Source organism: Notamacropus eugenii, chromosome 6 (assembly GCF_028372415.1).
Source record: "Notamacropus eugenii isolate mMacEug1 chromosome 6, mMacEug1.pri_v2, whole genome shotgun sequence".
In the NCBI taxonomy this organism is placed as follows: Eukaryota; Metazoa; Chordata; class Mammalia; order Diprotodontia; family Macropodidae; genus Notamacropus; species Notamacropus eugenii.
In genome coordinates, this window is record NC_092877.1 from 29415878 (window position 1) to 29443388 (window position 27511).

The window sequence follows — 27511 nt, forward strand, 5'->3', positions numbered from 1 at the left end:
AAAAAATTGGAAGACACATAAGTAACTGAAGGAAAAAAAAATCCTTGTAGCAAGTTTCTCCAACAAAAACTTCATACCTAAGACATAAGGTTTTGATTCAAATTTAAAAAACTCATGGCCATTACCCAATAAATAAAATGGTGAAAAGATACGAAGTCAGTTTTTTGAGGAAGAAATCTGAACTATTTACAATCATATGACGAAATTTTCTAAATCATGAATACTTAGAGAAAAACAAACTAAATCAACCTTGAAATTCCAAGTCACTTATCACACTGGCAAAGAGGACAAAAGAATTCAATGACAAATGACAAATACAAGACTGTGGGGAAATAGATACAGGTGCACTGTTGGTGAAGCTGTGAATTATTGGTCAAGATATCTGGAATACAATTTGGAACTATGCCCAGAAAGTTATCAAAGGCAGATTCCTCTGACTTAGTATACTCTTTACTAAACCTATACCCCCAAAGAAATCTGAGAAAGAGGAAAATGATCTATATAAACTAAAATATTTATAGCAACTCTTTTCATGGTAGTCAAAAAAAATAGAAACTAAGGTAGTGTCTCCAATTGGGGAATGGCTAAACAAGTTGCAGTATATATGAAGAAATTTGAAAATTATTATTCTACAAGAAATGATGAAATGGGGCAGCTAGGCGGCTTAGTAGATAGAGCACCAGCCCTGGGGTCAAGAGAATCTGAGTTCAGATCTGACCTCAGACACGTGATACTCACTAACTGTGTAACTCTAGGCAAGTCATTTAACACTATTTGCCTCATTGAAAGAGAGAGGAGGAGGAAGGAAAGAAGGAACAAACAAACAAATGAAGAAAGATAAGGAGGAAAGAAGGGAAAAAATGGACTTCCTATGGATAGACCTCCCTATGAGGTCTGTTTACCTTTATGCATGATACTACAACTCAAGTTTAATGGAATTCTAAAATTTTAATTTGGGACACACTTTAATTTCCCCTTAAAGAAAGAGCCCTTGGAGGTTGAAGCCACTGAGAGTGTGAGCACGGGCCCCCAAAGCTAAATTCCAATGGAGGCTAAATTCCACTCACATTACCCCCCAAAAAATGGAGAAAAGTACAGTCTCATGGTCCACAGTGCCACTGAGTGATACACTAACATTCTACCAATGCTATCATATGGCATTGAAACCTAGAATACAAGTGTTTGAAGAATGAAAAATGAGTATCACATGGAAAACAATAGAAAAATGCATTGTGGCTGTGAGAAGCCTACCAATGAGGAACTCTGTAGATGAGCAAGAATTAAAGATATCATCAAAGAATTAGATGCCAGGAAAAGAAGACATATAACATCCTGAGGGAATGACAGGTAAAGAGACAAAGAGTTCCACTGGTACCTTGGCCATGCCAAGAAAAAGTGAGTGAGGCCATCAGTATGTTCGGTGGACCCTCTCTCACAAGCAGAGCAGCACAGGAAGGGCAGGTATGGACAGACTGCGATCTGCATTGCTGGAGGGAGCTTCTAAGTGAGTAAGGGCACAGAACCATATGAGTATTTACACGAATCTCACGAGGCTCACACCAACCTTATGAAGAAGGCACTCTAAATATTGTCCACATTTTACAAATAAGGAAGAGTCCACAAAAGCTACCCAAGTTAACAGGAAGGATGTCTAGAGTAGCTTATAAAAAACAGAGAAGCCACAATGTATTCAATGTATTTTATTCCACTTATATATCAAACAAGGCAACCCTCTGCTCAAAGAAGGGATGACGTACAGCACAACCTAGCACCAAGAGCCCCAGATCTGGAGTTCAAAGATGGGTATTGGACTTTCATCTCTTATTTACTGGCTGTATAAGTGGGAAGAGGGCTTTAGGCAGCCTCAGACAGCAGTTCTGTGACCTTGGCCAAGTCACTTCACCCCTGTCTAACTCAGTTTCTATAAATGAGGATCATAACAACCCCTACCTCCCTAGGTTTGTTGGAAAGATAAAATGAGATGATATTTATAAAATTCTTTGCCAAACTTCAAGCACTCTGTAAGTGCTAACTATTATTATTATTCTAAATATTAGCTGGCTTTTCTGATCTTCAGTCTCTTAATATGTAAAATGGGGATAAAAACAACTTCCCCATATAACAAATGGGTAAGGGTAAGTACAAGGATGAAATGAAAGATCATATACTTCGAAATGCTTAGTAAGCAACAAAAAATAGATAAATATCAGTGATTTTATTATTGATATAGCTGACACAACCTGTAATAGATTGGTTCATGGGAGATTTCAAAAAGTGTTTTGGCTTTAAGGAGCAATTCCTAGTGTTTTTCCCCCAAGTCTGGTCCATGAGGACATATATCTCAGACAGCTGGCCATAAATGGGCAGTGAGCTGGGCCCAAATTTGAATAAAAGGAGGAGAAAGAACTAAACTGCATTTAGGAAAATGCAGTTTTTAGTGACCCTAAAGTTCTCTCTATTAAAAAAAAGGTCATCTTTTTAACTGTCATATTGTTCCAGGGCTGCATATTACCAAGAAGCATTGAGTACCAATCTCTTGGGACAATTAAAGTTTCAGGTCACCCAAAGGACACTGTGGGTATAAATAGGGCTACAGTATCAAGGAAACAATGCAAAAGCTACAGTGTAAATGTTACTAGAATTGTATGATCAAAAAGAGCCAGACCAGTCAGACAAGGAGAGTAAGAGACTCCCGTGTCGTTGTTTGCTTGTTTTGTCAGTCATGTCCGACTCTTTGTGACTACGCTGGGGTTTTCTTGGCAAAGATACTGGAGTGGTTTTCCATTTACTTCTCCAGATCATTTGATAGATGAAGAAACTCAGGCAGACTGGGTTACATGACTTGCCCAGGATCACACAGCTAGTAAGTTTCTGAAACCAGATTTGAACTCAGAAAGATGAGTCTTCCTGTTTCCAAGTCCCACACTCTATCCATTACACCACCTAGCTGCCCAAAGCACCAAAACATCTACCATCTTCATTCCCCCTCATCAATTTCTCCTGATTTTTCTATTTATATCAAAGAAATTATCATTCATTTAATCATTCAGCATAGAATCTTTGTTGATATCTGTTCCTTATTTCCATATCCAATCACTTACTGAATCCTATCGACTGTCTCCCTAAAGTTTCTCTTGAAGCATATCTTGAAAGAATAGATAATATACAGGCCAACCTATTGGCAAAAACCCTGAATTTGGAGTTATGGAATTTCGAGGTCATCTTGACCAATGCTCTCATATTATACATGCAAAAACTGATACCTACAGAGGTCAAATGACTTATTGAATATTATACAGGATTAAGTGGTTAAGAGAATACCAGAATTTAGATCAGTCAATTAGTGCTCTTTAAGTGTTTACTATGTGCCAAGAACTGTGCTGGGAGTCGGAAATAGGAATACAAGAGGAAATATAGTCCCTGACTTCAAGGAGTTTACATTGTAATGGAGAAAGAAAACATAAAAGTAAAGTGAAAAGAGAGTTAGGGTTGGGGGAGAATAAGAAGGGGGAGGACCCCACTGCTCAGTCCATTACACCACTGCTGCCTCCTTCATTTCCTTTCTCTTGTCATTGTTGTCACTCCCATAGAGGCCAACATGCCACCTTCCTGAACTACTTCTAAGTGATTTTCTCCCTCAAATCCATCCTTCACACTGTAGCTGGATTATCTTCCTTATGCATAGATCTATTTCATGGTTTACAGATGCAGGGCAATAGGAATTTCCTTGGTAGATAAGTAAGCTGCAGCACATTACCAATAATGGCTTGCACATAAGAGGTGGAAAAGATTTCATATCAAGAACACATGTGGCCTGAAAAGGAGGTAAGTCTATAAATCAGCAAAAGTGACTGGTGGTTAACCCAAGTGTTGCACTGATGTTTATCTATTATTAAAAGATTAGAAAGTTCTCTATGAAGACTACGTGGTAAGACATGGACATTGCACAGGATGAGAAAGCAGGGATGGCAAGTTGACAAAGATGACAAAAATGGAAATATTCAATATCATTACCTACTCTGTGTCAGATAATTGACAATGATGATCAACATGGAAATACGCAATGTTAAGTCAACAAGCATTTGTTAAGGACTTACTATGCATCGAGTAATTAGCAAAGGTGACAAACATTTTAAAAAAATATTCTCTATCAGTCAAGAAATATGTATTAAGTTCCAGTTATGTGCATTGGGGATATAAAGGCAAAAATCAGTTCCTACTCTCAAGATGCTCAAAGTCTAATATGATAAGAACAACATACATTCAAATAACTTTTCAAACAAGAAATATAGAGGACAAATTAGAAATAATCAACAGAGGGAAGGTACTAGCATTGAGAACAATTGGAAAAGGCTTCCATGAAGAAAGTGAAATGTTAGTTGGGATTGGAAAGAAGTTAGTGAAGCCGGGAGTCAGAGATGAGGGAGATTGTAGTCAGAAAGGAGACCTACAGAGTTTATGATATTAGAAGTGGAGCATTTTAATTGATAGGAAGGTTAAAGATTCAACAATCCTAATAGGTGACTCAAGAGGAAATAGAGGCAGGGAGGTGGGGGTCATAAGAATAAGGGATGTAAGAAATTGAGGCAAACGTGTCAGAGGATCATTAACAAAACTCTTGAAATATCTGAGATGGCAAGGGAAGGAACAGTGAATCAGGTTCCAAAATGATGGAAGACAGAAAAATGGTCATAACTCATGAATTCAGTGTCCCATTTAGAGCTGGAAAAGATCTTCAAAAATCCTCTCATTTATGGAGGAGGAAACTGATGTTCATGGAGATAATTCACATTGCCATACAACAGCAAAGCCAGAATTTGAGTTCAGGTCCCCTTCCTACAAATCCCCTGCGCCATGCTTCCTCTCTAGCACATCATGAGGTGACCATGTCAAGAATAAAGAAAAGGGACCGTGGAGTGATAGAGCATGAAAAGACTAGAGAAGAAATTCCATCGTGGTGGTGGTGGTGGTGGTGGTGGTGGTGGTGGTGGTGGTGGTGGTGGTGGTGGTGGTGGTGGTGGTGATGGAGTGAGGGTCTAGAAATGACAATACAAAGTAAAAAATCTGGTGACTCTAACTTTGGAATGGGGTAAATGGGGAAAGGAATGCCCAGAATTAGACCAATGAGAACTTTTAAGCACTTAGGAGATGGCCAGTTTTCATACATGAGGCAGTGGAATAAGAGCAATAGGAAAAAGCCCAGGATAAAGGGAAGTTTGTTAATAAAGGGGCAGATGGGTAATACTCCTTACAGTGGATAAGGGAATTGATATGAAGACATTATTTGTATGTAGGATAGTATATTTGAATAACAGGAATTAAGAGAATGAGTCAATAGGGTGTCATTGTGAGCCTATGTGCTTTCACAGCTGGGATCCTCTTAGGAGAACTTTACCCCATAATTTCCTGGATAATCTTTCTACAACAGAGTTAGCAGAGACTGCAGTAGAATGACAGTTTAAAGACTAGCTCTCCACAGGTGACAGCTATATCTTCTTCAAAGATATAGGTCAAATCTCCACACCTTAGATTAAGCCCATCCTAACCACTCCAAACTGAGATCTCTATCCTTCCTCTTAGCTCCTATGGAGTGTTCTATCTATGAAATTCATTTGGAAATTGATGGATAATTCTTTATGACATCTCTTCTCTCTCCTCCGTTGTCATCTTGGATGATCCTTTTTAAAATTAGGGTTTGTTTGTTTTTTTCAAAATTTCACATACTTAAGTGTTAGAGATAGTGCAACACAGGGCTCTGGAGTTAGAGGATCAGAGCTCAAATCCCAGCTCTGATGCTTACCACCTGGGTGATCCTGGGCAACTTCCCTGGGCTTCCTTTGGATTAGATGACCTGCCTCTTAGGTCCCTTCTTGTTCTCATATAATCACATGATCTTGTGTGGTTGGCTCAACTAGGGCATAAAACTTAAAGACAGATACTTATAACCTTGAAGCACGTGGCTCATTGTAAGTACTCAACAAATATCTGGCAATAGAAGCAGCATGGACAGGGCAAGGAGGGCCATATTTGGAATCAGAATCTGTCCCTTGCTATTTGTAGTATCTGGAGTAAGTCACCTTTAAGAGACTAAGTTGCCTTATCTATCAAAAGAGAAATATCAGAATGGATGACTCTGATGATCTCTTTCAGTCCTTAATCTACGGTCCTGTGGTCGCACAGTCTGTGCTGAGAGTGGAGTTGGGGCATGAATAATCCAAGAATCGTTTGCATTTGACTTTCCAATTGGACTTCTGTTTTCCAGTAGATTTGGCTTCCCTCTTCACACTTGCTAATGTTATTAGCTGACTCAAAGTAGTTTGCAATCCCTGAGAACAGACCAACAGGCAGAGCCAAGCATAATGCAGTCCACCGGGCAGCAGCAGGGAGAAATCTAAGGAAGAAATTTTGCTGCAGAGTCCAAAGTAGTTCATACATATACACATAAAGTTTAACAGTGTAATATTTCATTGCTTAAAAAGATAGGGACCTGAGATGTATCACATGTCATCAGACCCTGTGGTCCACCCAAGCCAGGAGCCTGTCTCTGATGACAGCACCACGCAACTGAAGAAGATTATCCTCCCATGAGATCAGTCGAAAGGGGTTGGTATCTGCCTACCATCTGGAGGGAGGAGGCGGGTGGAGGCTGGCAATATGAACAGAGTTTGCAGATGGGCTCATTCCATCACACTTCTGACCAAGCAAGCATTCTCTAGTGAAAGACTTTCACTGATTAACCAGATTTTCCACCTAACAAACTTCCTAAATAGAAGTCCTTTCAAACAAGGATACGGTCTGGACTTGTGTTTTATTTTGTATAAAAGACTCCCAGGTTGGTGCCTTTTCTGCAATTTATAGTGTTAGAAATTTGCCTAAAGTATGGAGAGCTTAAATGATTCTCCTCAAGTCAAACAGCCGGTATGGATCAGAGGCAAGACATGAATCCAAATCTAATATGGAGGTCAACCCTCTATTCATGCTATGCCACCTTTATTTATAACAGGGTTATTTTTTTAAATCAATAAATAAATATGAGATCTTTGTCACGGATTTGTTCCTCACAAAATTAGATTAAAGAGCAGAACAAGTCATTAGAGATTATAGAGCTATCACAGAATTCTCATAGGCTTAGAGGCCATTTTAGTCTAAACCCCTCTTTTTTACAGATAAGGAAACTGAAGTCCAGGGACATTAATGACTTATTAAAAGTTACACAAGCATTAAGTGGTGGACCCCAGATTTGCACCTTGATTCTCCAGATATAAAATCAGTATACATTGACTACAAAATAAGGCAACTAGATGGCACAGTAGACAGAGCGTTGGGCCTGGAGTCAATTTTTTTGACTCCAGCCCCAGATATTTCCTAGCTGTGTGACCCAGGGAAAGTCAATTAATCTTTGTTTGCCTCTATTTCCTCAACTGCAAAGTAGATAATAATGGCACCTCCCTTTCAGGGTTGTCATGAGGATAAAATGATATATTTGTAAATCCTTTAGCACAGTGCCATGGCGCATGTAGGTGTTATATGAATGTTCACAATTTTTATTAGTAGCAGTGTCAGAAATGGAACTTGTACCCAGATCATTTGACCTCGAGTTCAGTGGCCTATCTGCTGAGCCTCAAACCCATCTTTAAGCCCATGTCCTTTCTAAAGCGTTCCCTGATCATCCTAGCCAGAAACACTCCCTTTCTCCTTAATGCCAAGAACACTTACTATTTGTATCATTCATTTGTCACTTGGCATTACTGATTGACAAGGGATAAGAAGCCATGGGTCTGCACCATCAGACGTGGCATATGATCTCAAAGCTCATTTGAATTATCAGAGAACCAGAGCTTACTGATATGTATTATTATTCATTTTTGTGCACATATCAACCACACATCAAACATTTATTAAGTATCTACTATGTAATCTAGTTTGTAGCTAGATTATAAACTTCTTGAAGGCAGAAGCTGCATCAGGTTATCATCTACAGACCCTACAACAATGCAAAAATTGAATAAAATGGTTCTGAAGTTTACTGATGAATGGGAAATTTAGAAAAGACAGGTGCTTATCAGAGTTCATTAGGGCTTTAGCTTGAAAGGTACTAGTTGCTGCAAGAGACACTAACAGTAACAACTGATACCCATGGGTAAAAGCATTCCTGTGGTGGGATAACATAGATGGGAGTCCATGTAACAGGAAAGGAAGAGTTGGAGAAAATAGGAACCCAAGCAAATGCCTCTGTTCTCATTGTCTCTTTTGTCCTTGGCTACCAGGCTTGTTAAGGAATAATAAGTCTAGGGGGAAATTTATAGCCTTAAATAGAAGGTTATAAATCACCCTCTCTGGTCTTTACTTATTTCTCTCATTTTATAACCTTGGACTCATTCTGAAAGCCACTGCCAGCCCTGCAAGTTAGATAAGTCAATAAGGGCAAGCCTACTGCTGGACCACAGAGACCCAACCCAAGGCCAGATTCCATACATGCTCCACTATAAGTATTCCAGACTTCCACTTCTAGTACTCCCCAAACAATCACAGAAAGGCTAGCAAGTGAATAATTTTATGTATCAGGCAGAATGAATCAACACAGAAAGGGAAAAGTGAAAGGAAGACTCAACAGAGAGAACCACTGATCAGAACAAGCAACAACAACATGGTAGCCAGTGACTTCCTGACATCCAAGAGCTGAAAGAGCATCCTACTTAGACACTGAAGGGTGTTGGGACAATTTCTTGGTACATTCCCCCTTTTCTTGGAGCCATGGGGAAGGGAAATGACTCTGAGGTAGCCATTTCACCCAAACTAGGTTCAATTCACAGAATAAGGACCCTACCTCCTGTTGCCCCATCTCAATTAGCAGTTCTAGCTTTTATGGATTTAAGTGCTGGAGACAAAACGAACTTAGGGGTATTGATGTTACTGACATTGCCTCAGAAGTAAATCTGTTACTCCTTCTCTCTCTCTCTCTCTCTCTCTCTCTCTCTCTCTCTCTCTCTCTCTCTCTCATTCCTCTGAAATTATGAACTTTTTCCTCATCTAATATCTCCTTCTCCAAGAATTCTCCATGAACCAATCCCAGTCTCAATCACCTACATAACACATCCTCCCAGAATTTCTCTCCAAAATATCCACTTCTGTATATTCTGGGATATCCACCAAAGCATGGTTACAAAACAATTTTGTTATATGAACAGACACAATTAAGGCAGTTCTCATGATTTACTATTGTTTGAACTTTTCATCCTTTGTAATACCTTTATTCATCCTAGAATCTGTAAAGCCACATATTACTGACATAATCTAACATCACAAATGCAACTTTGAATTTTTCCCTTTCTATTAAATCAGAAATCCTTAACCTCTTTGGTATCATGGACTCCATTGACAGTCTGGTGATTCTTAAGGACCCTTCTCAGAATAATATTTTTAAATTCGTAAAATATAAAAACCATAGGATTACTAAGGAAACCACTTTTCCATTGCACTAGGCTACCCCAGTTCCCAAAAATGGCATTAAGTGGCATGAGCTCAAGGCCCTTCATCATTCCAGTCACCCTTTTCTGGATACTCTCCAATTTACCAATGTACTTCCTGAAATATGGTACCCAGAATAATAGATGTGGTCTCATCAGAGCAGAATACAGAGGAATAATGATCACTGAGGATGATTGGACAAAGGTAATTCTATGGTTGAATTTATCATGGTATTTTAAATGATTTTAACATATTAATGGATGATTCCTTGCTGGAATGGACCTTTAAAATTAAGCCTCCATGTAAAAGGCAATGCAATTTTTAAAATATTCAAGGATTGGTTAGCAAAATATCAGAGATTCAGAGAGGAGAGGGAAAGGGGGCAGAGCGGAAGAGAGATTACTAGCTACTAACACATAGGACTTCCTCATTTCATTTAAAAGAACGTTTTCTAAACATTTTCTGAAAATGTCTCTGAAACTTGTTTTTGTAGGAATTGAGGGTATCCATGATTGAAAAAACCACGAAAGGAAGAAGCAGGTAGTATGAGTAATTTTTTACAACAGAATGCATAGGATCAAAATTCTAGCATTGGAAGAAACCTCAGGGGTCATACAATCCAACTTCTTCATTTTACAGATGAGCAAACTGAAACCCAGACATATGGAGTGACTTGTCCAAAGTCATTCAAGTAATAGGGACAGAGTGGGGATGGGAACTCAGATTGCATGACTCCAAGTATAGTCCTCCAACCTCTTCACATAACTAAGAAGTATAGAAAATATAAGATCCCACTATCTATTGATTGTTGGTTACATAAAAGTATTTGATTTGATAAAGCAACACACTCTTCTTTTTATCATTTTGTACAACCTTAGTGTGAATACTGTTGTTCTGACTATCCTTTTTGCACTCTGTATCACTTATGTTTTTTTATTTCTTTGTATTCTTCATTTTTGTCATCTCTTATGACAGAATAATACTCCATGACCTTGCTCTGATACTCTCTATTTAGCCATTCACCAGTCTGATATATGAATGTTCTGGGCTTTTCTAGAACTAATAAAGCTGTTGATATTTTTGCTACATGGGTCTTCTTTTCATTTTAAGAGGATAGCTATGTGTGGTGGTACATACCTGTGATTCCTACTACTGGGTAAAAATTGAGGCTAATGCATTATTTGAGCTCAGGAATTCTGCATCACAAAAGGATAAAAGCCAATTGGGTGTCCGAACTAGGACCAGCACCCTAAGAGCCTGCTAAGTTAGCCCAGGACCGAAAAATGACCAGATCCAAACTTCTGTGCTAATCAATACTGGATCAGGTCCAAGGTACTTCTAGCTTCTAGACCCTGTACTTCTAGCTTTAACCAAATGAGAAGATCTAGTCTCAAAATTAATAAGATATAATCCTATTAGTAGGATCAATGGATTAAAGGGAATGTACAGTCAGTTTTGAAATGCTTAATGTCCATGCAATTCAACAATACATCAAAGAACCTTCTATGTGCAAAACATTATGTTAGGTTCTAGAAACACAAAGAAAAGGAATAAAAAGGAATGAAAAGCTTTCATACCACGGAGAAAATAAAGTGTAATACAAAGTATATGTTGGGATTGGAAGTTCAAATCCGTGTGGACGGTCTCGGGCAGGTAAAGGTGGGAGCTTCTAAATCTTAAAGCTCTCACGAGACCCTCCCAGGAAACGGCAGGGAATAGAGGTGAACCGAGCTATCTCGAGTAATTCCGCCTCTTCCCGTGAGAAACGTGATGGGAGAGAGATCTCCCCGCCCTCGAGATGGTCCCGGATCTGGGCACACTATTGTTATCTAACAGCACGGTATTGAGATGCAAACTGTGTGGCTGAAGGTTAAGTAGGATTGAGGAAGCCTGAAAGCTCTCTTAGCACGTGAGGAGCCAAGAGGGCAGTAGGCTCCGCTTTCTTCTTTCCTCTCTCCCCTCCCCCTCTCTCCCCGCTTGTACTTCTACTTCCAATCCCTTAAGATCTTAGCCTCCTTAGGAAATCTCCCCCTCTTCCTCCTAAGGAAGACCCCCTGCACTTATAACTAGACCCTGAAATAAAGCTCAACCCTTGTTCGACTCTGGAACGTCCTTTCTCTCATATGAGCATCCGGTTTTGGCCAACCAAAGACCTCGGAGGTGAGGTAAGAAGACTCGGGTAGCCCACACAGGCCTCTAGGCCTGGCAAGTATATATGAAGCAATTTCCAGAAGTAAAAATCACCACCAAGGAATTAGGAAAAGTCTTGCTGAGATGCACTTTGAAGGAATCTAAGAATTCTAAGAGGCTGCATGTATAATGTATCCTTTTATGCATAATGTATTTCATATATTATACATATACTGTATACAACCATATTGTTGTCCAAAAACATTACAGTAGCAAGCCCCTTTTTCCAACAGCCTTGCCAACATTGAATTTTATTGCTTTTAACTGTCTTTGTCAATTGAATAGTTACAAAATGACATCTTACAGTTGTTTTAACTTGCACTTCTCTCCTTACCGGAAGAGTTAAACCATTTTTCCAGGCTGTTATTAATTTTTGTTTCTTCTTTTACAGGCGGTCTGTCCATTTCTTTGACTATTTATCAAATGAAGAATCTGCCTCAGTGTCACAAATTTCTCTTAATGCCTACACACTTGGTGGTGTCAGATTTTTATCAGACACATTTAAGCTACTTAAGTAACAAAAGCGAAAATGATACAGAATGTAGACTCTCAGAACTGGAAATCAACATTCTAGTCGAACCTGTAAATCACCTCTTTAGAACATCCTCCAGCCTCTACGAAAGTAATGCTGCAACAGAGGAGCCACTACCTTCCAAGACAGCCCATTCTAGTTTTGAAAAGTTCTAATCAATCAATCACCATTTAATATCATTTGGAAGTCTTACCTATATCAGGCTGAATCTGCCTGCAAGTCAGAGACATTTGTTCACTCTATTCATGACTTCTAGAGTCAAGCAGAATAAAGATCATAGAATCAGAGAAATAGAGTTGGAAGGAACCTCAAGAAACCATTTAGCCCAGTCCTCTTCATTTTACAAATAGGGAAAATGAGGCTCATCCCATGAGCACTCAGGTAAATAGCAGACCTAGTATTTGAGCCCTGTTACTCCATGGCCAATGATCTTTCCACAAAATCGCAAATAATTATCTTTATTGCTTATTGAAGCAGAGTGAAAAGGGAAGTCAAAGAAACTGGAAGGAATGACAAACTGGAAGGTCATCGTGTTTGAGGACATGTTAGTATAAATCTTGAAGTCACCTAGTAGAATGGCAGGGATAGGATAAGAGAAGAAAACTATAATTTCTGGAAATTTTGTTGTCCCCAGAGAATCAATTTCTTCTAATCAAAAAGCTACCCTCATGCAAACGAAGAGCTGTGTTTACCTTGAAACAAAAACGCTTTGCTGGTATTGTGTAGTCCTGACACCTGAGTAACTCCAACAGTCGTATTCACAAGATCAAGCTCAGTGATAATGTCAAGTTGAAGGTCAGGGTCCATTCCAAAGCCTACCACTGCAAAGAAACAAAGAGACATTTCAACTTAAAATACAAAATCATATTGGCAATATAGAAGGCTACAGTCAAGTGTGAAGGGAATATAGATGCCTTCTGAGACAAGGCCTTAACTACAATAACACTCCCAAAAGAAAAAAGAAAATCTTTTTCTCCTTATAGCTACTACTTTCTTTACTTTAGCTTTTTACATCAGCATCCCCCCTCCCCCTCCCCATGCTAGAGATTCTGAGAAAGACAAGGGAGCTCCTATGCTATCTCCACCATCAGGGATGTCCCCAGAGTGCTCCCAATTAATCAAAACCTAACTGCCTGTAACAAAGGGGATAAAAGAGGCTTTTGCTTGGAGAAAGAAGCAGAAATGGAAAGGAATAAAAATAATGACTGACATTTCTATGGTGCTTTAAAGTTTGCAAAGCAATTTACCTACATTATCTCATTTAAACCTTACCACAACCCTGAGAGGAAGGTGCTAGAAGTATTATTATCCCCATTTTCTAGATAAGGAAGTTGAGGGACTTGCCCAAGGTCCCATTGCAGTCAGTGTCAAAAGCATGTTTTCAACTGTCTTCCAGACTTTGTGTCTAGCACTCTACCCCCAAGCTGTTTCTCTGGGAAGAAGAACAATTTGTACCTCCCTCACAAGCTTCCAACCAGGATAACTTCCAGATGGAAGACTGAGTACACCCCCCATCCACCCACTTGGACTGAGGGCAAAGGCCTGGGTACCTTCCACTCATCTGGGAGGCCTAAACCTTCCATTTCCTGGCTAAGAAGAGGAAGCAACAAAGAACTCCTGCTTGGAACCAGGAGGTGGGGAAGGAGGGTGCAAGGTGGAATAACTTGTTTCTGATTGCAAAGTGATTCCCAATTTTCAAAGGAAAAAGCAAAGGAAAACCCTGATGATGTCCCCCGTTCATTCTATTCAGTTGACTATGCTAAATCATTCATTAAGTCTGGGTCTACACTTAGCATCTCAATAGTGCAATTTTGGTTGCGCTGCTGGAGATGCGTTAATCAGCTACAGCTGTCAACTTTTGCCTAATGGTAGTATGGAAGCTTTGTAAATCTCCCATTAAACTTGTCCAGTAGAGACAGGGGATGAAGGTCACTTAAACGAGGTGAACTATTGATGACCATATTTACTTTCATATTTCCTCCTCTATCCTGAACATTTGGAGAAAATCTTGCAAACAAAACCAATTCCATTCTTTCCCCCTGCTCTAAATAATTGCTGCCAGCCAAGCCTTCTCTGAATACCCCCCATTTCTTTTTGCAATGTTCAAATAAAGGGTTAAATTAAAGGCACAGCTGGCTATTGGCTGGTCTGGGAATAGGGAAAAGGATTTGAGTAATTACTTCTCTGCCCCTACCAAGCTGTTTCTAACTCACTCCCCTCCCTGCCTCTACTTGTCTCCTTGTTGTACTGGCCTGGGGGAGGAGGGGTGCAGGGATTTCAGTCCCCAAATATAGGGACTGCAGGAGCTTTCAGGCTGATCTTCTCCAAGCCCCAATGAGTTAATTCCCACCCCTGAAAAGGAAAGAAAATTCTAAACCATTAAATTATTTGCAAATCATTGACTTCAGTCTTTTGTCACAAATGCATATAGGCTTCTTTTATTTTAATTTTCCCTCTAAGAAAGGGAGAAATGTTGAAAAATCTAGATGCCAATTAAATTTGTTATTGATTGTTTTATAACCCTGGGTCAGTCACTTTATTCATGGGAGAGAATAGTAGAAATTTATCCCACATAGGAAATTTAACAGATGTAGCTATTTTTTTTCCCAGGGCACCGCAGTTGAAAAACAGGTTACCATGTAGTTATGGACTCCCTGAGTACACAGGTTACTGGCCTTCAACTGAGTGAGGAAGGTGTAAGTAGCATGTTCTCATCCCAAATACTGCATCTGAATTCCTTCTCTGTGCTATGCCCCTGACCTTGCTCTGTAATAAGACCTCTTACTTCGGATTCACTGCATTCAGATTCAGGTCACTTTCTACACAATGCCTAGCACATAGTATGCGCAGCACATAGTAGACATTGTCCTGCGTGAGCTCCTGGGTTTGATCTCAGATTCACTACCCATTTTCTGGATTTGATATTGAGATTACTGGTATCCCAAGAATGGGACACTGAACTGGAGCCGCAACTCTTTTCCTCCTACTTCTAGACTCTTGAGTTACCTGTTAATTACCACTAATGCCCTACAGGCTTATTATACAGAGTACCTATCACTGTGCCCATAAATGTTTAATAATGGGGTAGCAGGACAGATTATGCCAGACACTCACATCTAAATTTAATCTGCTCTGTTAACATTTTCTAGATTACTTAGGTCTAGAAGAGCAAAAACAAAATTTAAATTAAAAAAAATTAATAAACCAAGCCCCAGTTTGTAACCATTGCCAATTTAATAGATATAAATGTTCGCATTGAAAAATTAGCCATCAATCCTCTCCAGCTGCTCTGAGCTGGCTCCAACACACCTCTAAGAGTTAAGAGGACCCCACCTCTCCCACCCAACTCCAGACCTTTCCATACAGTCAGATCCCTACTTCCTTCTTCGACCTTGTCTTGTCATGGAATTGTTTTTGTTTGCAAGTTTTTCTCCAAATGTGCAGGATAGAGGAGGAAATATGAAAATATGACTAGGGTGAGGGAGAGGGATTCTGTGAGGAAATTGAGGGAATGACAGAAAATGATCTCAGGATTTCTCCAAAAACTTTTAAGGTAGTCAAATGTCTACAATATTTTAATGTAATATTTATTGGATAAGAAGAAACTGACATAGTAAACAAAGCATGAGCCTTAGAGTAGGGAAGAAGATCTGAGTTCAAGTCTTGCTTAGGATATATGTTAGTTGTGCCCAGATGCAAGACATTTCATCACTTACCTTTTAGTCTTCCAGACAATTCTCTAAGACTGAAAGTGACTCTGCATTGGTAGAGGTAGTGTCTACACTTAGAACTCATTACACTGTTGAAATCTGGTCGGGTTTATTAAGGTATATCCATTCTAACCCATTTGGAAGATGCCATGATATACTTCAATAAAGAATTACAGTCAGAAATATAATCTGAGAAGGGACCCAAAACAGTCAAGAAATAGATGAATAGAGAAAGAAATGCCAACATTTCTTTGTAGTTGGACCTCTACTCTAAAAAGACTGTAATGCTACCAACATCTTTTTTTTCAACTCATGAATGAAAAGAATACAAATGGAAAAGAATCCCCACTAATGTTTTCAGCAAGAAAGAATAATTAGCAAACTCATTAGTCAAGATTCTGTTCATAAATCAGGACTTCTTTACCTCTATACCTGCCACAGGGTGTGAATGAGTCACACAGGGCCTGACCCTCTGCAGCCCACATCACCCCTTCCAGAGAAAAACAAGTCACCCAGCCAAGGCCACAGTTTAGAGAACAGGATGAAGCTCTTTCTTAAACCATTAACAAGGATGTTGCTTTAAGTGAGGAAGAATTCCACTCAGAAGAAACAATTCAAGTCAATCAGTATTTACTAGGAGACTACTATGTGCAATGATCTATGGATTCACACAGTTGATCCAAGGCCAAAAAGTCCTACCTGAGTAGTCCTTGTGTCTTGCAAGAATTTACCAATTTAGATACTTGAACCAATTCCAATCTGCCACCAATGTCATAGGACACCTGATTTCCACCAGCTTACCCAGAGTGACCTGACATGTCCTGTCTGCTTGTGTCTAGTGAACTTAAGGGGCAGTGCAATCAAAGTCAGATGCCAGGATTCTATTTTCACCTTGAGAATACAAGGTAAAGAATTTATATTAGCATTTGATTTTCCCATTCCCTGTGCATGTCTTCCAGGAATCAAACCAGAGATGAACTCAAAGAATCTTTCAATCATTCGGTTTTTTTCTGTGAAGAACTTTGTGAAACACGACCTTAGCTGAAAACAATAGATGTCCTTTCTCCAAACGGAGTGATTTTCTAAAAGCAAACAAATTGAATATTGTCTTGTTTATCTAGCATCTAAAATAGTTTCCACAAACTCAAGACTTTGCTGTTTCTTCTCTTTCACTCCACTCTCAATGTGCAAAAAGTACATATTCTATTCTGCCCAGACTGGTGCCCTCAAGAAATGCCCAGATTCCCTCTTAAGAAATTCCACCATTTAGAGAAAGAAAATTATAGACCAATTTCTCTAATGAATGTAGATGCAAAAATTTTAAATAAGAAGACATTAGCAAAAAGAATACAGCAGCTTATCATGAGAATGATACATTATGTCCAGGTAGGATTTACACCAGGAATGCAAGGCTGGTTCAATATTAGAAAAACTATTAGCATTATTGATCATATCAACAACAAAACTAACAGAAACCACACGATTATATCAATAGACGCAGAAAAAGCCTTTGACAAAATACAACACCCATTCCTATTGAAAATACTGGAAAGTATAGGAAAAAATGGAGCTTTCCATAAAATAATAAGCAGTATCTACCTAAAACCATCAGCAAGCATTATATGCAATAGAGACAAGCTAGATGCATTTTCAGTAAGATCAGGGGTGAAACAAGGATGTCCATCATCAGCACTGTTATTCAATATGGTATTAGAAATGCTAGCTGTGGCAATAAAAGAAGAAAAAGAAATTGAAGGAATTAGAATAGGCAAAGAAGAAACTAAATTATCACTCTTTGCAAATGATATGATGATATACTTAGAGAATCACAGAGAATCCAGTAAAAAAATTACTTGAAATAATAAACAACTTTGGCAAGTTTGCAGGTTACAAAATAAACCCACACAAATCATCTGCATCTCTATATATTATTAACAAAGCCCAACAGGAAAAGATAGAAAGAGAAATCCCATTTATAGCTATGGTAGACACTCTAAAATATCTGGGAGTCAATCTGCTAAAACAAACCCAGGAATTATATGAACACAAATACAAAACACTTTCACACAAATAAAGTCAGATCTAAGTAAGTGGAAACACATCAGTTGCTCATGGACAGGCTGAGCTAATATAATAAAAATGACAATTCTACCTAAATTAATATACTTATTCAGTGCCATGTCAATCAAATTACCAGATAATTATTTTCTAGAGCTAGAAAAAATAATATCAAAATTCATCTGGAAGAACAAAAGGTACAGAATAGCAAGGCAACTAATGAAAAGAAATGCTAGGGAAAGTAGCTTAGCCCTACCATATCTCAAACTGTATTATAAAGCAGCAATCAAAACCACTTGGTACTGGTTAAGAAACAGAGGGGTAGACCAGTGTAATAGGTTAGGTACTCAAAACACAGTAGTCAATGAATATAGCAGTCTACTGTTTGATAAACCCAAGGACCCCAGCTTCTGGGACAAGTACTCACTGTATGACAAAAATTACTCGGAAAATTGGATAACAGTGTGGCAGAAACTGGGCATAGAACAACACCTGACACTGTACACAAGAATAAAGTCCAAATGGATACATGATCTAGGTATAAAGATTGATACTATAAACAATTTAGGGGAGCAAGGAATAGTGTATTTGTCAGATTTATGGAGAATGGAGAAATTTTGACCAAACAAGAGACAGAGAACATTATGAAGTGCAAAATGGATAATTCTGATTACATTAAATTGAAAAGCTTTTGCACAAACAAACCCAATGCAACCAAGATTAGGAGGGAAGCAGAAAAGTGAGAAAGAATTTTTGCAACTAGTATCTGTAATAAAGGTCTCATTTCTAAAATTTATAGAAATTTATAGAAATGTACAAGAATACAAGCCATTCCCCAATTGATAAATGCTCAAAGGATATGAACAGAGGAAGAAATTAAAACTATCTATAGTCATATGAAAAAGTGCTCTAAATCACTACTGATTAGATATGCAAATCAAAATAATTCTGAGGTACCACATCACATCTATCAGATTGACTAACATGAAAAAACATGAAGATGATAAATGTTGGAGAAGATGTGGGGGAGTTGGAACACTAATTCATTGTTGATGGAGCTCTGAGCTGCTCCAACCATTCTGGAGAGCAATTTGGAACTATGCCTAAATGTGCATATCCTTTGACCCAGCAGTATCGCTTCTGAGACTCTATCCCAAAGAGATCACTGAAATGAGAAAGGGTCCCACATGTACAAAAATATTTATAGCAGCACTCTTTGTGGTGGCCAAAAGCTGGAAATTGAAGGGATGTCCATCAATTGGGGAATGGCTGAACAAGTTGCATTATATGAATGTAATGGAGTACTACTGTGCTATGAGAAATGATGCACAGAAAGACTTCAGAGAAGCCTGGAAAGATTTATATGAACTGATGCTGAGTGAAAGGAGCAGAATTAGGAGAACTTTGTACACAGTAACAACCACAGTGTGCAAGGAGTTTTTCTGGTAGACTTAGTACTTCATTGAAATGCATGGACTTAAAAAATTTCCAATGGCCTCTTGAGGCAAAATGCCTTCTACATCCAGAGAAAGAACTATGGAATTGGACCGCAGATAAAAACAGACCATTTTCTTTTGTATTTATGTTTTGTTTTGTTTTATTTTATGGTTTCTCCCATTCATTTTAATTCTTCTACGCAGTTGTATTTAATAGGAAAGTATGTGTAGAACCTATATAAGATTGTACACTGTCTCAGGGAGGGAGTGGGGAGGGAGAGGGGAATGAGAGAGAGGGAGGGGAAGAAATCTAAGATATATGGAAGTGATTTTCCAACACTGAAAACAAATAAAATAATTTAATTTTAAAAAATAAATAAAAATGAATGTTGAAAACTAAAAAAAATATGTCTTTGTTTTAAAGTGCAATATGAATACTCTTCCCCTTACCCATATTTACTTCTGTCTCTGAGGATTTCTGATCCAAAAATAACTGAATTGCTTTTTTCAAAAGTGCTGTGTTTCTGGGCATATACCAACAAGGAGGTCAAAAATTAAAATGGACAAAAGAAAGGTTTCTAGGTGGCACAATGGGTAGAATGCTGGGACTAGGTTCTGGAAGATCAGCCTCAGACACCAGCTGAGTGATCTTGGGTGAGTCACTGAACCTCTCTTTGCCGCAGTTTCCTCAACTGTAAATTGGAGATAATAATAGCACACCTACTTTCCAGAGTTTTTGTGAGGTTCAAATTTGATAATATTTGTAAAGGGCTTGGTACAGTGGCTGATACATAGTAGGTGCTTACCAAATGCTTGTTTCATCCCTTCCTTCCATACACTGACATAGTCATAGGAGAATTTAGGTATCAAAGAAATGAAAAGAAAATCCAGACCTGTAGATCCAATGGTATAGATAACTCTGGGTGTGGAAACTCCCTCCACCAATGTAGAGTTACTTATAGTCTTAGAGGATTGCCTGGTGATAGATCATTAAGAGGTGAGTGGCCCATGACCACATAGTCTATCCGCTAGGAAATGACTGAAGAGTTGGCATATGGTTTGTGAATTGGGCAGACTCTTATTGTGCTATAAGAAACAATGCATATTAGCAATTCAGAGAAGCATAAGATTTTTATAAACTGATGCAAAGTAAAATAACCAGTAACAGGAAAAGATACATAAAATCACTATAATAATGTATATTGAAAAAAAGAAAAAAATACTATCTAATTATAATGGTCAAGCTTGACCTCCCAAAAAGGTTAAGAAAATGCCTCTCCCTGCCTTCATTATAGATCTGGAGGACTACAGGTGTGGAATATTGTATATATTATCAAACATAGTTGGTTTTACCAAATTGCCATTTTTTCCTTTCCTTTTTAATATTTGCTAGAAAAGATGGCTCACTAAAGAAGTGGGAAGGCTCAGAAATGAATGTGATATGAAAACAAAAGCTATCAATAAAGACAAGATTTTTAAAAGAAAATATAATATGATGTAACTATATATGATAGAAAAGTAGAATAATAGATTTTTAAAAGAAAATATAGCTTAGTATAATAGCAGAATCTTGGACTGATAACCTCAGGGGACCTGAGTGTGAATATTAGCTATGAAACTTACTAATTACATGACTTTGGAGGAATCTATTACCTTCCAGGGCTGTAGTTTCCTCATCCATAAAAAGAGATTAGACTAGGTGACCCCTATGATCTTTCCCAACCGCAAATCTATGATCTAATGAATTGAGGGGAAAAGAAATCAATTATGTTCCTTTTGTTTTTTCTTTATCTTCCTTTTTTCCCCTCTAAATTGGTCCCCTACAAGACAAAAAAGCCTTCTGCTAAGAGGATTGTGCAAAGGATATCATTTCACATATTGCCCAAGGAATCAGGAAACCTATGAATGAGGCAGCATTTGTCTGCCCCAGTCTGTGCCCTAAACATAGTCTGAGAGAACTGGCTTCATAAAAGAAGAGGAGGGGGGAGAAAAATGGTTTCTGCTCATATCCCGAGTTTGGAGCCTTTGCCCTTTGCTGGAAGCCTATTAAACTCTTAAAAGTTTTTCCACTTGTATATAACTCTTCTACAGATGTCACCAGCCAGGGAATTGGAATTACTCAGAATAATCTATTTCTAAACAACTTCAAAGAAAAGAGTGTAACTATCTCAGAGGCCCAAGAGCCAGTCCCCAGCATCAGGAAGCTCTGCCTTAATTTCCTTTGACACCTGCTGCTGGTCCACCTCTCACTCCAGCCCACTGGGCTAGGCTGTTCCAACATCCATTGAGTTCACTTGGTCCACATGGGTCAGGGCTCTTACCAAATCAGCCTTAATGTGATTCCTCCTCAGAACTAATCTCTTGCCACTGTAGTCATGCTTTTCTTAGCCCAAATGGCACAAGAGAAAGGTAAGCTCGTTATTTTACGTAGTCTCCCATTTGAACACCTTTTTCTGTCAGCAAATTTATTTAATCCACTAAACTCCAACTGTGCTATTAAAGGGAAATTAACTTCCTTTCTCAATAACTTCTCTACCCAGGCTATGTTTCTTCAGATGTCTGCTCACAGCAGATGCTCACAACTTTCTCATCTAATGATAAATTAATAAATAACAGGTGAATGGCATCCTTTTCATGAGTCTTCTCCTCCCTATCAGGCAGCCACCCTCTCCCCACCCCCAGCAGTGGTATCAAATTCAAATAAAAATGGGGGCTACTAATCCATACATAAGAGAAAGTATTCCTGTAGTCCTGGGCTTGACCATTTTAGTAACTAGGTGACCCTGGGCAAGTCACTGGACCTTTCTGAGATTTAGTTTTTTAATCTGGAAGATGAGGATGAGAGCCTGTCTCAGAGTCAGGAAAACCTGGCTTTAAGCCCTGCTTCTGATACGTTATGGTTGTGTGACCCTGGGCAAGTTGCTTAGCCTCATACAGTCCCTTGTCATCTGCCAAGGCTCTAAATTATAGAATATGTGACCTTGATGAACTCCACTGGCAGTTCCCTATATCAAGAAAGTTATGGTCACCCCTCCCCATAAAATAAGGACAAGAATAGTAGGCAGCAGTGTGGAGTTGTGTAGTAAATAGCATGCTGCACATAGAAGAGTCCAGAAAACCTCAGTTCAAATCCCATCTCAGACACTTTATTAGCTGTATGACCCTGGGTACATCACTTAACTTTTTCAGCCTCAGTTTCCTCTTCTATAAAATGGAAAAAATTATAACCCCTCCCACTCAGGACTACTGTGAGGATCAAATGAAATTATATTAATAAAGTGTTTTGTGAACATTAAAGTGAAACATGAATGTTAATGATTATTGTTATCATAGGGAATACATATATCAGGTAAAGGATGTGAACTTCATCCTACAACCAGCCTCTACCCACTCTGCCAAGCTATCTTTCTTCCATACAAACTTAGAGGCTATATCAATGCCAGTTAGAATTATCCTCATCTCCAGACACCCTCCCTATTTTCCCCACTGTCTGTGGAGCAGAACCCCCAAGGTGGAAAGTCAGTGGGTAAATGCTCATTGATTCTCATGAATTTCCCTGTTTATGCTTGGAGGCCTTTGAGCACAAGTGCTAATAAAAGGTGTTGTTATTATTATAGCCTAATGCCAAAGCCCCAGTCTATCTATGAACTCATAGATGAGGACACTCCCTTCAGTGATACAGATTGTACTTTATCCACATCTTCTTTTCCTCAGCTTACCAATATTTCACTACAGCTGCACTGGTCTCCCTAATGGGCTGCAGGCCTTCTTCAAGGTCCTGTGACCCTAAGAACACCAGAGAACTCAAACTGTCCATCAATTCTCACTACAAATTTTCCTGATTACTGCTACTTTACTGGATATGCCAAAATAATCTTTTTCTTTAATTTTCACAACACTTGAAAGTCCAAAGAACAGTATCTCTTATCTATACCACATGTATTTTGTTTTGTTCATCATTTTTACCCTGATCTGTGACTTTATTAGTTTGGGGAACTAGCAGCAAAGAAACTTCCTCTGGCAATACGAATCTTCAACTCTTCTTTGATCTCCACTCTTGAAGGGTTGAATGGGAGCCCAGAGAGGTTAAGTGATGTACACAGTATCACACAAGCAATATGTGTCACAGGTGGGACTTGAACCAGTGTCTACCTGATTCAAGCTCAGTCTTTACATGTGCTGCCTCACGTATTCCACATTATTCTTTGAATAAATGTCATCAGAATTAACAATTCCCCCAGCATTTCTATGTAGCACCTATCATTAGATCTTTCATATGTAAGTTAAGTAACTACTGCTACCCTGGCTGCTCTGAGTCCCACTTTAATTAAAGTGTGCCTGATAGGATCTATTCATTTCCACTAAAAAGAGACGATATTTGAGTAGTTCACTAAGTCAATGGCATGTTTGTTTCATCCTTGACTGTTAACAACCCAGAGAAACAATTGTTAACACCAGATAAATAAACTTTCCAAGTGGGTGTGCAGTTTCAGATAAACTAATCACTAGGCAAGCCGTGCTGCCTATTGGGAGGACTAATGTGTAACCTGGGGATAATGGGTTCTTTGGAAGAATTTAAAACAATGCCTTACCTCTCACATTCTAACAAATTGCACATGAGGGAATCTAGTCAGAATCCTCCCCTGTCCCCACCTGTCTCCATGGTCCCTTGTTGAAAACCAAGATGTAACCATGTACAAATAACACATAAAATCTAGTGTTTTCCCAATAGTACTCCAAAACATCAGTATGTGTGTGTGTATGTGTGTGTAAAATCAGGATGAGGCACTTAGAATTTCATCTCAGGATAGAAAATTTAGGGGGTACAGAGTGTCACAGCACTGAATATTTCCTTCCTTGTTAGTCTTGTCCATTTGGCAGCAGCCTCATCCAAGGGCACTTCCTGCCTGGCAGTGTCTCCACTGCAACATGTTCAGGGATAGCTGTTCCAGCCTGTATTGATTTCTTCCCTTTCCACAGAAGAAGTCCTTTTTCCATCCTAGGATACCTTTCTTCTCCCATCAACACATCCTGTGTGTGAACCTCTACACACAGCCACTGGCCCCAAGTGTACAAACTGATAAATATATTCCAAGCTGAAAGTATTTGTACTTTAATTTATGGGTTTATGATTTTTACTCATGTGGATACATTTCCTTCACAAAGGTTGATGCAACCCTTAACAGACAGCTAATGTTTTGCAAACCAAATGCACATATTCACACAAGGAATAAAACATATCCCACAACAACCAACCCTCTGATGATGATTCTCTCAAGCTTAGTTAGGCTAGTCTTCAAAAGCCAAATTTTATATAAATTTATACACATGTGTGTGTATAAAAATGAAAAATCCAGTTAGCTTAGTAACACCTACAAGAACAGCAGGCACAGCCTTCAAGAACCGAAGGTTGCCTCCTAAACAATAATGAGATTTCCAGGAGAGGAAATAATATTTCACTTTTTAAGATCGGGTTTAAGGTCTCCTGCTTAAACAAATAGTGGAAAACATTCTTTCTTCCACAGGGAAGCACATATAGATGAATATTTGTGGAAATAGTTCAATCTGACAATAGTAGTTAAGCTGGACACTTGGTGTTTCTTGTGCTCTGTTCTTGGGAATACTTGGTATACTGGCATCCAGAGAAGTTAACTCAGTTCAAACTGAGCCCTCCCCTGGAAGTCTGGGGAAGGGTGATGTCAGAGCAAGAGCTCTTGGGCATAGCCCCTCAGCCCAGAGTTAGCCAGCCTAACAGAGGTTCCAGGCTCAGGACTGGCAGTTGGATTTTGCATAGAATAACCCCTCCTGGTGGGCATTGATTCAAGAGACAGCTAAGCAAAACCACAGTGAGTTTTGCCTTTCCATTCAACCTGGAACCAGTGTGAGGTAAGCAGGCAGACCAAAGTGAGCCATGGGGAAGAAACTGACTCCCAAAGAAAGTTTCATTGGGGCTGCTTTGGGAGGGTAGAGAGGAATTATCAGTCACTTCTCACTCTTGACCGAAGCTCTGCCAGACAAGAAGATCCAAGTGTTCCTTGAACTGGGCAAAGGCTGAAACTGAATCTTTGGACCCAGACAGTTCCTAGCGTTGTGGATGAGGGAGGGGGAAAGGAATACATGGGGCTGAGCAGGAAGGGGGTTAGCAGAGGCTGCTGAGAGAGCCAGACTCCCTTCTTCTCTCTCCAAAGTCAACTCTAATTCAGTCCAAAAATTGTCATAATGATAGGGGAGAGCTACGGGAACTTTTCTCTCTTAGAAACCTCCCTTGTCTCCCTGTAACCTTCTTCCAATACATCTGCACATCTCAAGTTTGGGGAAGAGAAGGGAATGGGAACCGCCAAGGTTCAGAGAGCAAAGGGAACGTCATCAGGCTGAGGTTCTGGGGCAGCTTGGGCTGAGGTGAGGTAGGGTGAGAGGCATTGCCTGAAAAACCACCCAGGGAAGGCAACTGAGCTTCAGAGCGGCAGGAACTGGAAAGGGTCTCCCTGGGAATGGGCAGAAACTTCGTTTCTCTCTCCCGCCAACAGTCCCCACTAGTCAAATGGAGAAGAAAGAACGGAACCAGGTCTTTTCCTCGCTGTGCCCCACCCGTCACCAGTCCCCAGGATGCCCAGTGAAGGGAGAAGAGATGAGAGGCAAAGGGGGAATCGAGGATTTGCCAGTAAGCCTGGGACTAAAAAAACAAAGTGAGGTGGAGAGTTGAAGCCATTATCTTGAACTAAAAAGAAATCTTTTCTGAGGAGGAGGGAGAAGGGAAGTAGGGGCCTGTATGATTCACCTGCACAGTCACTATTGCTCCGATACTCCGAGACATTCCCCCAATTCACCACTTTACGAGTGGGGACACTGCCCAAGCCAGAAGGTGGGGCGCTTGGTTCTGCCAGGGGATCAGGATCTTCTCCACCTCCAACCCGCCAGCCTTTCCACTCAGCCGCTGTCGGCCGCAAGTACAAGGTCTGGGCTACACGCTCAAGGCTCCCTTTAGGCTCCAGGCTGCTTGGATCCCCGCTACCGCCTGGAAGGGCGGTGTCCAAAGAGCCTCTCAAGTTTAGGGACTGAGAAGGGGGGGGGGGGGGGGGGGGTGAGGCGTCCGCCATCTGGGTTTGGCTTCTGCTGCACGCCCCAGGCACTGTCCCCTGGAGAAGGCAGGGTTCGGGTTCGAGCTAGACTCGCCACTTCTACTGAGGGGAATCGAAGTGGTGGGCACTCCCAAAGAGCGCCAGCTCCACTAGTACCCACATCTCGTAGCCTCTAGGGCTGAATCTCCCATCCCTGTAGTCTAAGGATCCCATACCCTCTTACCCCGAGACTGGTGAGTCAAGGGAAAGCTAGTGCCTCGCAATCTACACCGCCCCCTACCCCCAGGAAGAAGCGCTGAGATGCTGGATGCAGTTGGGATGCCGGTATCCCCGCTCCCCGGGAGCTTTGCAGAGATGCTCGGTCTCCCTTCTGCGTCTTCCCTCCCCACAGCCCCCTCCAATAATACCCACGTACCCCGGACTCCACTTACCTGACCTGGCCGCGCTCAAACAAACCCACAGGACCAAGATTACATCCATGGGTACTGGCTCCCGGTGGGTCCCCGTGGGAAGGGACGCACAGAAGAAAAAGCAGAAAGAAAGAAAGCTCTCGGAAATCTTGTGGCCCGCACTGCACGGACCCTTCCAAGTTGATGGCAGGAGAATGAGGATTGGGAGACTCTGAGGGGCCGGGGCCGCCGAGATCACGCAGAGACCGGAGCACAGCCACGGGAGGGAGAAGTCTCGGCCAGCCAGCAGCGGCCAGTGTGGTGCGGTGCTGGCGCTGCGCTGAGCTCTGCGATCAGTCCATGCGCCGTGCCGGGAGAGGGTGCGCTGTGCCTGGGGAGGGTGCCCGGGCCGCCCTGCCCCGCCCTCCCACCCACCCACCCCACCCCTTGGGCAGCCCGGCAGACAGCGACGCCCGCGTCTCAGGATCCGAAGCCCGGGCGCTGCGGCTCAGCTCTCTTCCGAGCTCCTGAAAGGCGAGAGCGGCTTGGCGACTCCGGCAGGTTGCGCTCCCCTCCGGAGCTGCTTGGATCCGCCTTCCTCGCCCAGCAGCGGAGGAGGAGGAGGAGGAGGAGGAGGAGAGAGGATGGA

The 27511-nt window shown here is 40.4% G+C and overlaps 1 protein-coding gene across 2 annotated transcripts in view; it reads right to left on the reverse strand.

The window, feature by feature from the left end:
- Positions 1–27264, reverse strand: part of NELL1 (neural EGFL like 1) — a 905733-nt gene extending 878469 nt beyond the window's left edge. For both annotated transcript variants that reach the window (XM_072619341.1, XM_072619340.1), the window contains exons 1-2: positions 26905–27264; positions 12883–13011 (exon numbers count right to left, since the gene is read on the reverse strand). In XM_072619341.1, the coding sequence (XP_072475442.1) occupies positions 12883–13011; positions 26905–26953 (178 nt within the window). In that variant the 5' untranslated portion in view covers positions 26954–27264. The remainder of the gene's footprint in view (positions 1–12882; positions 13012–26904) is intronic.
- Positions 27265–27511: the final 247 nt, after the last annotated feature.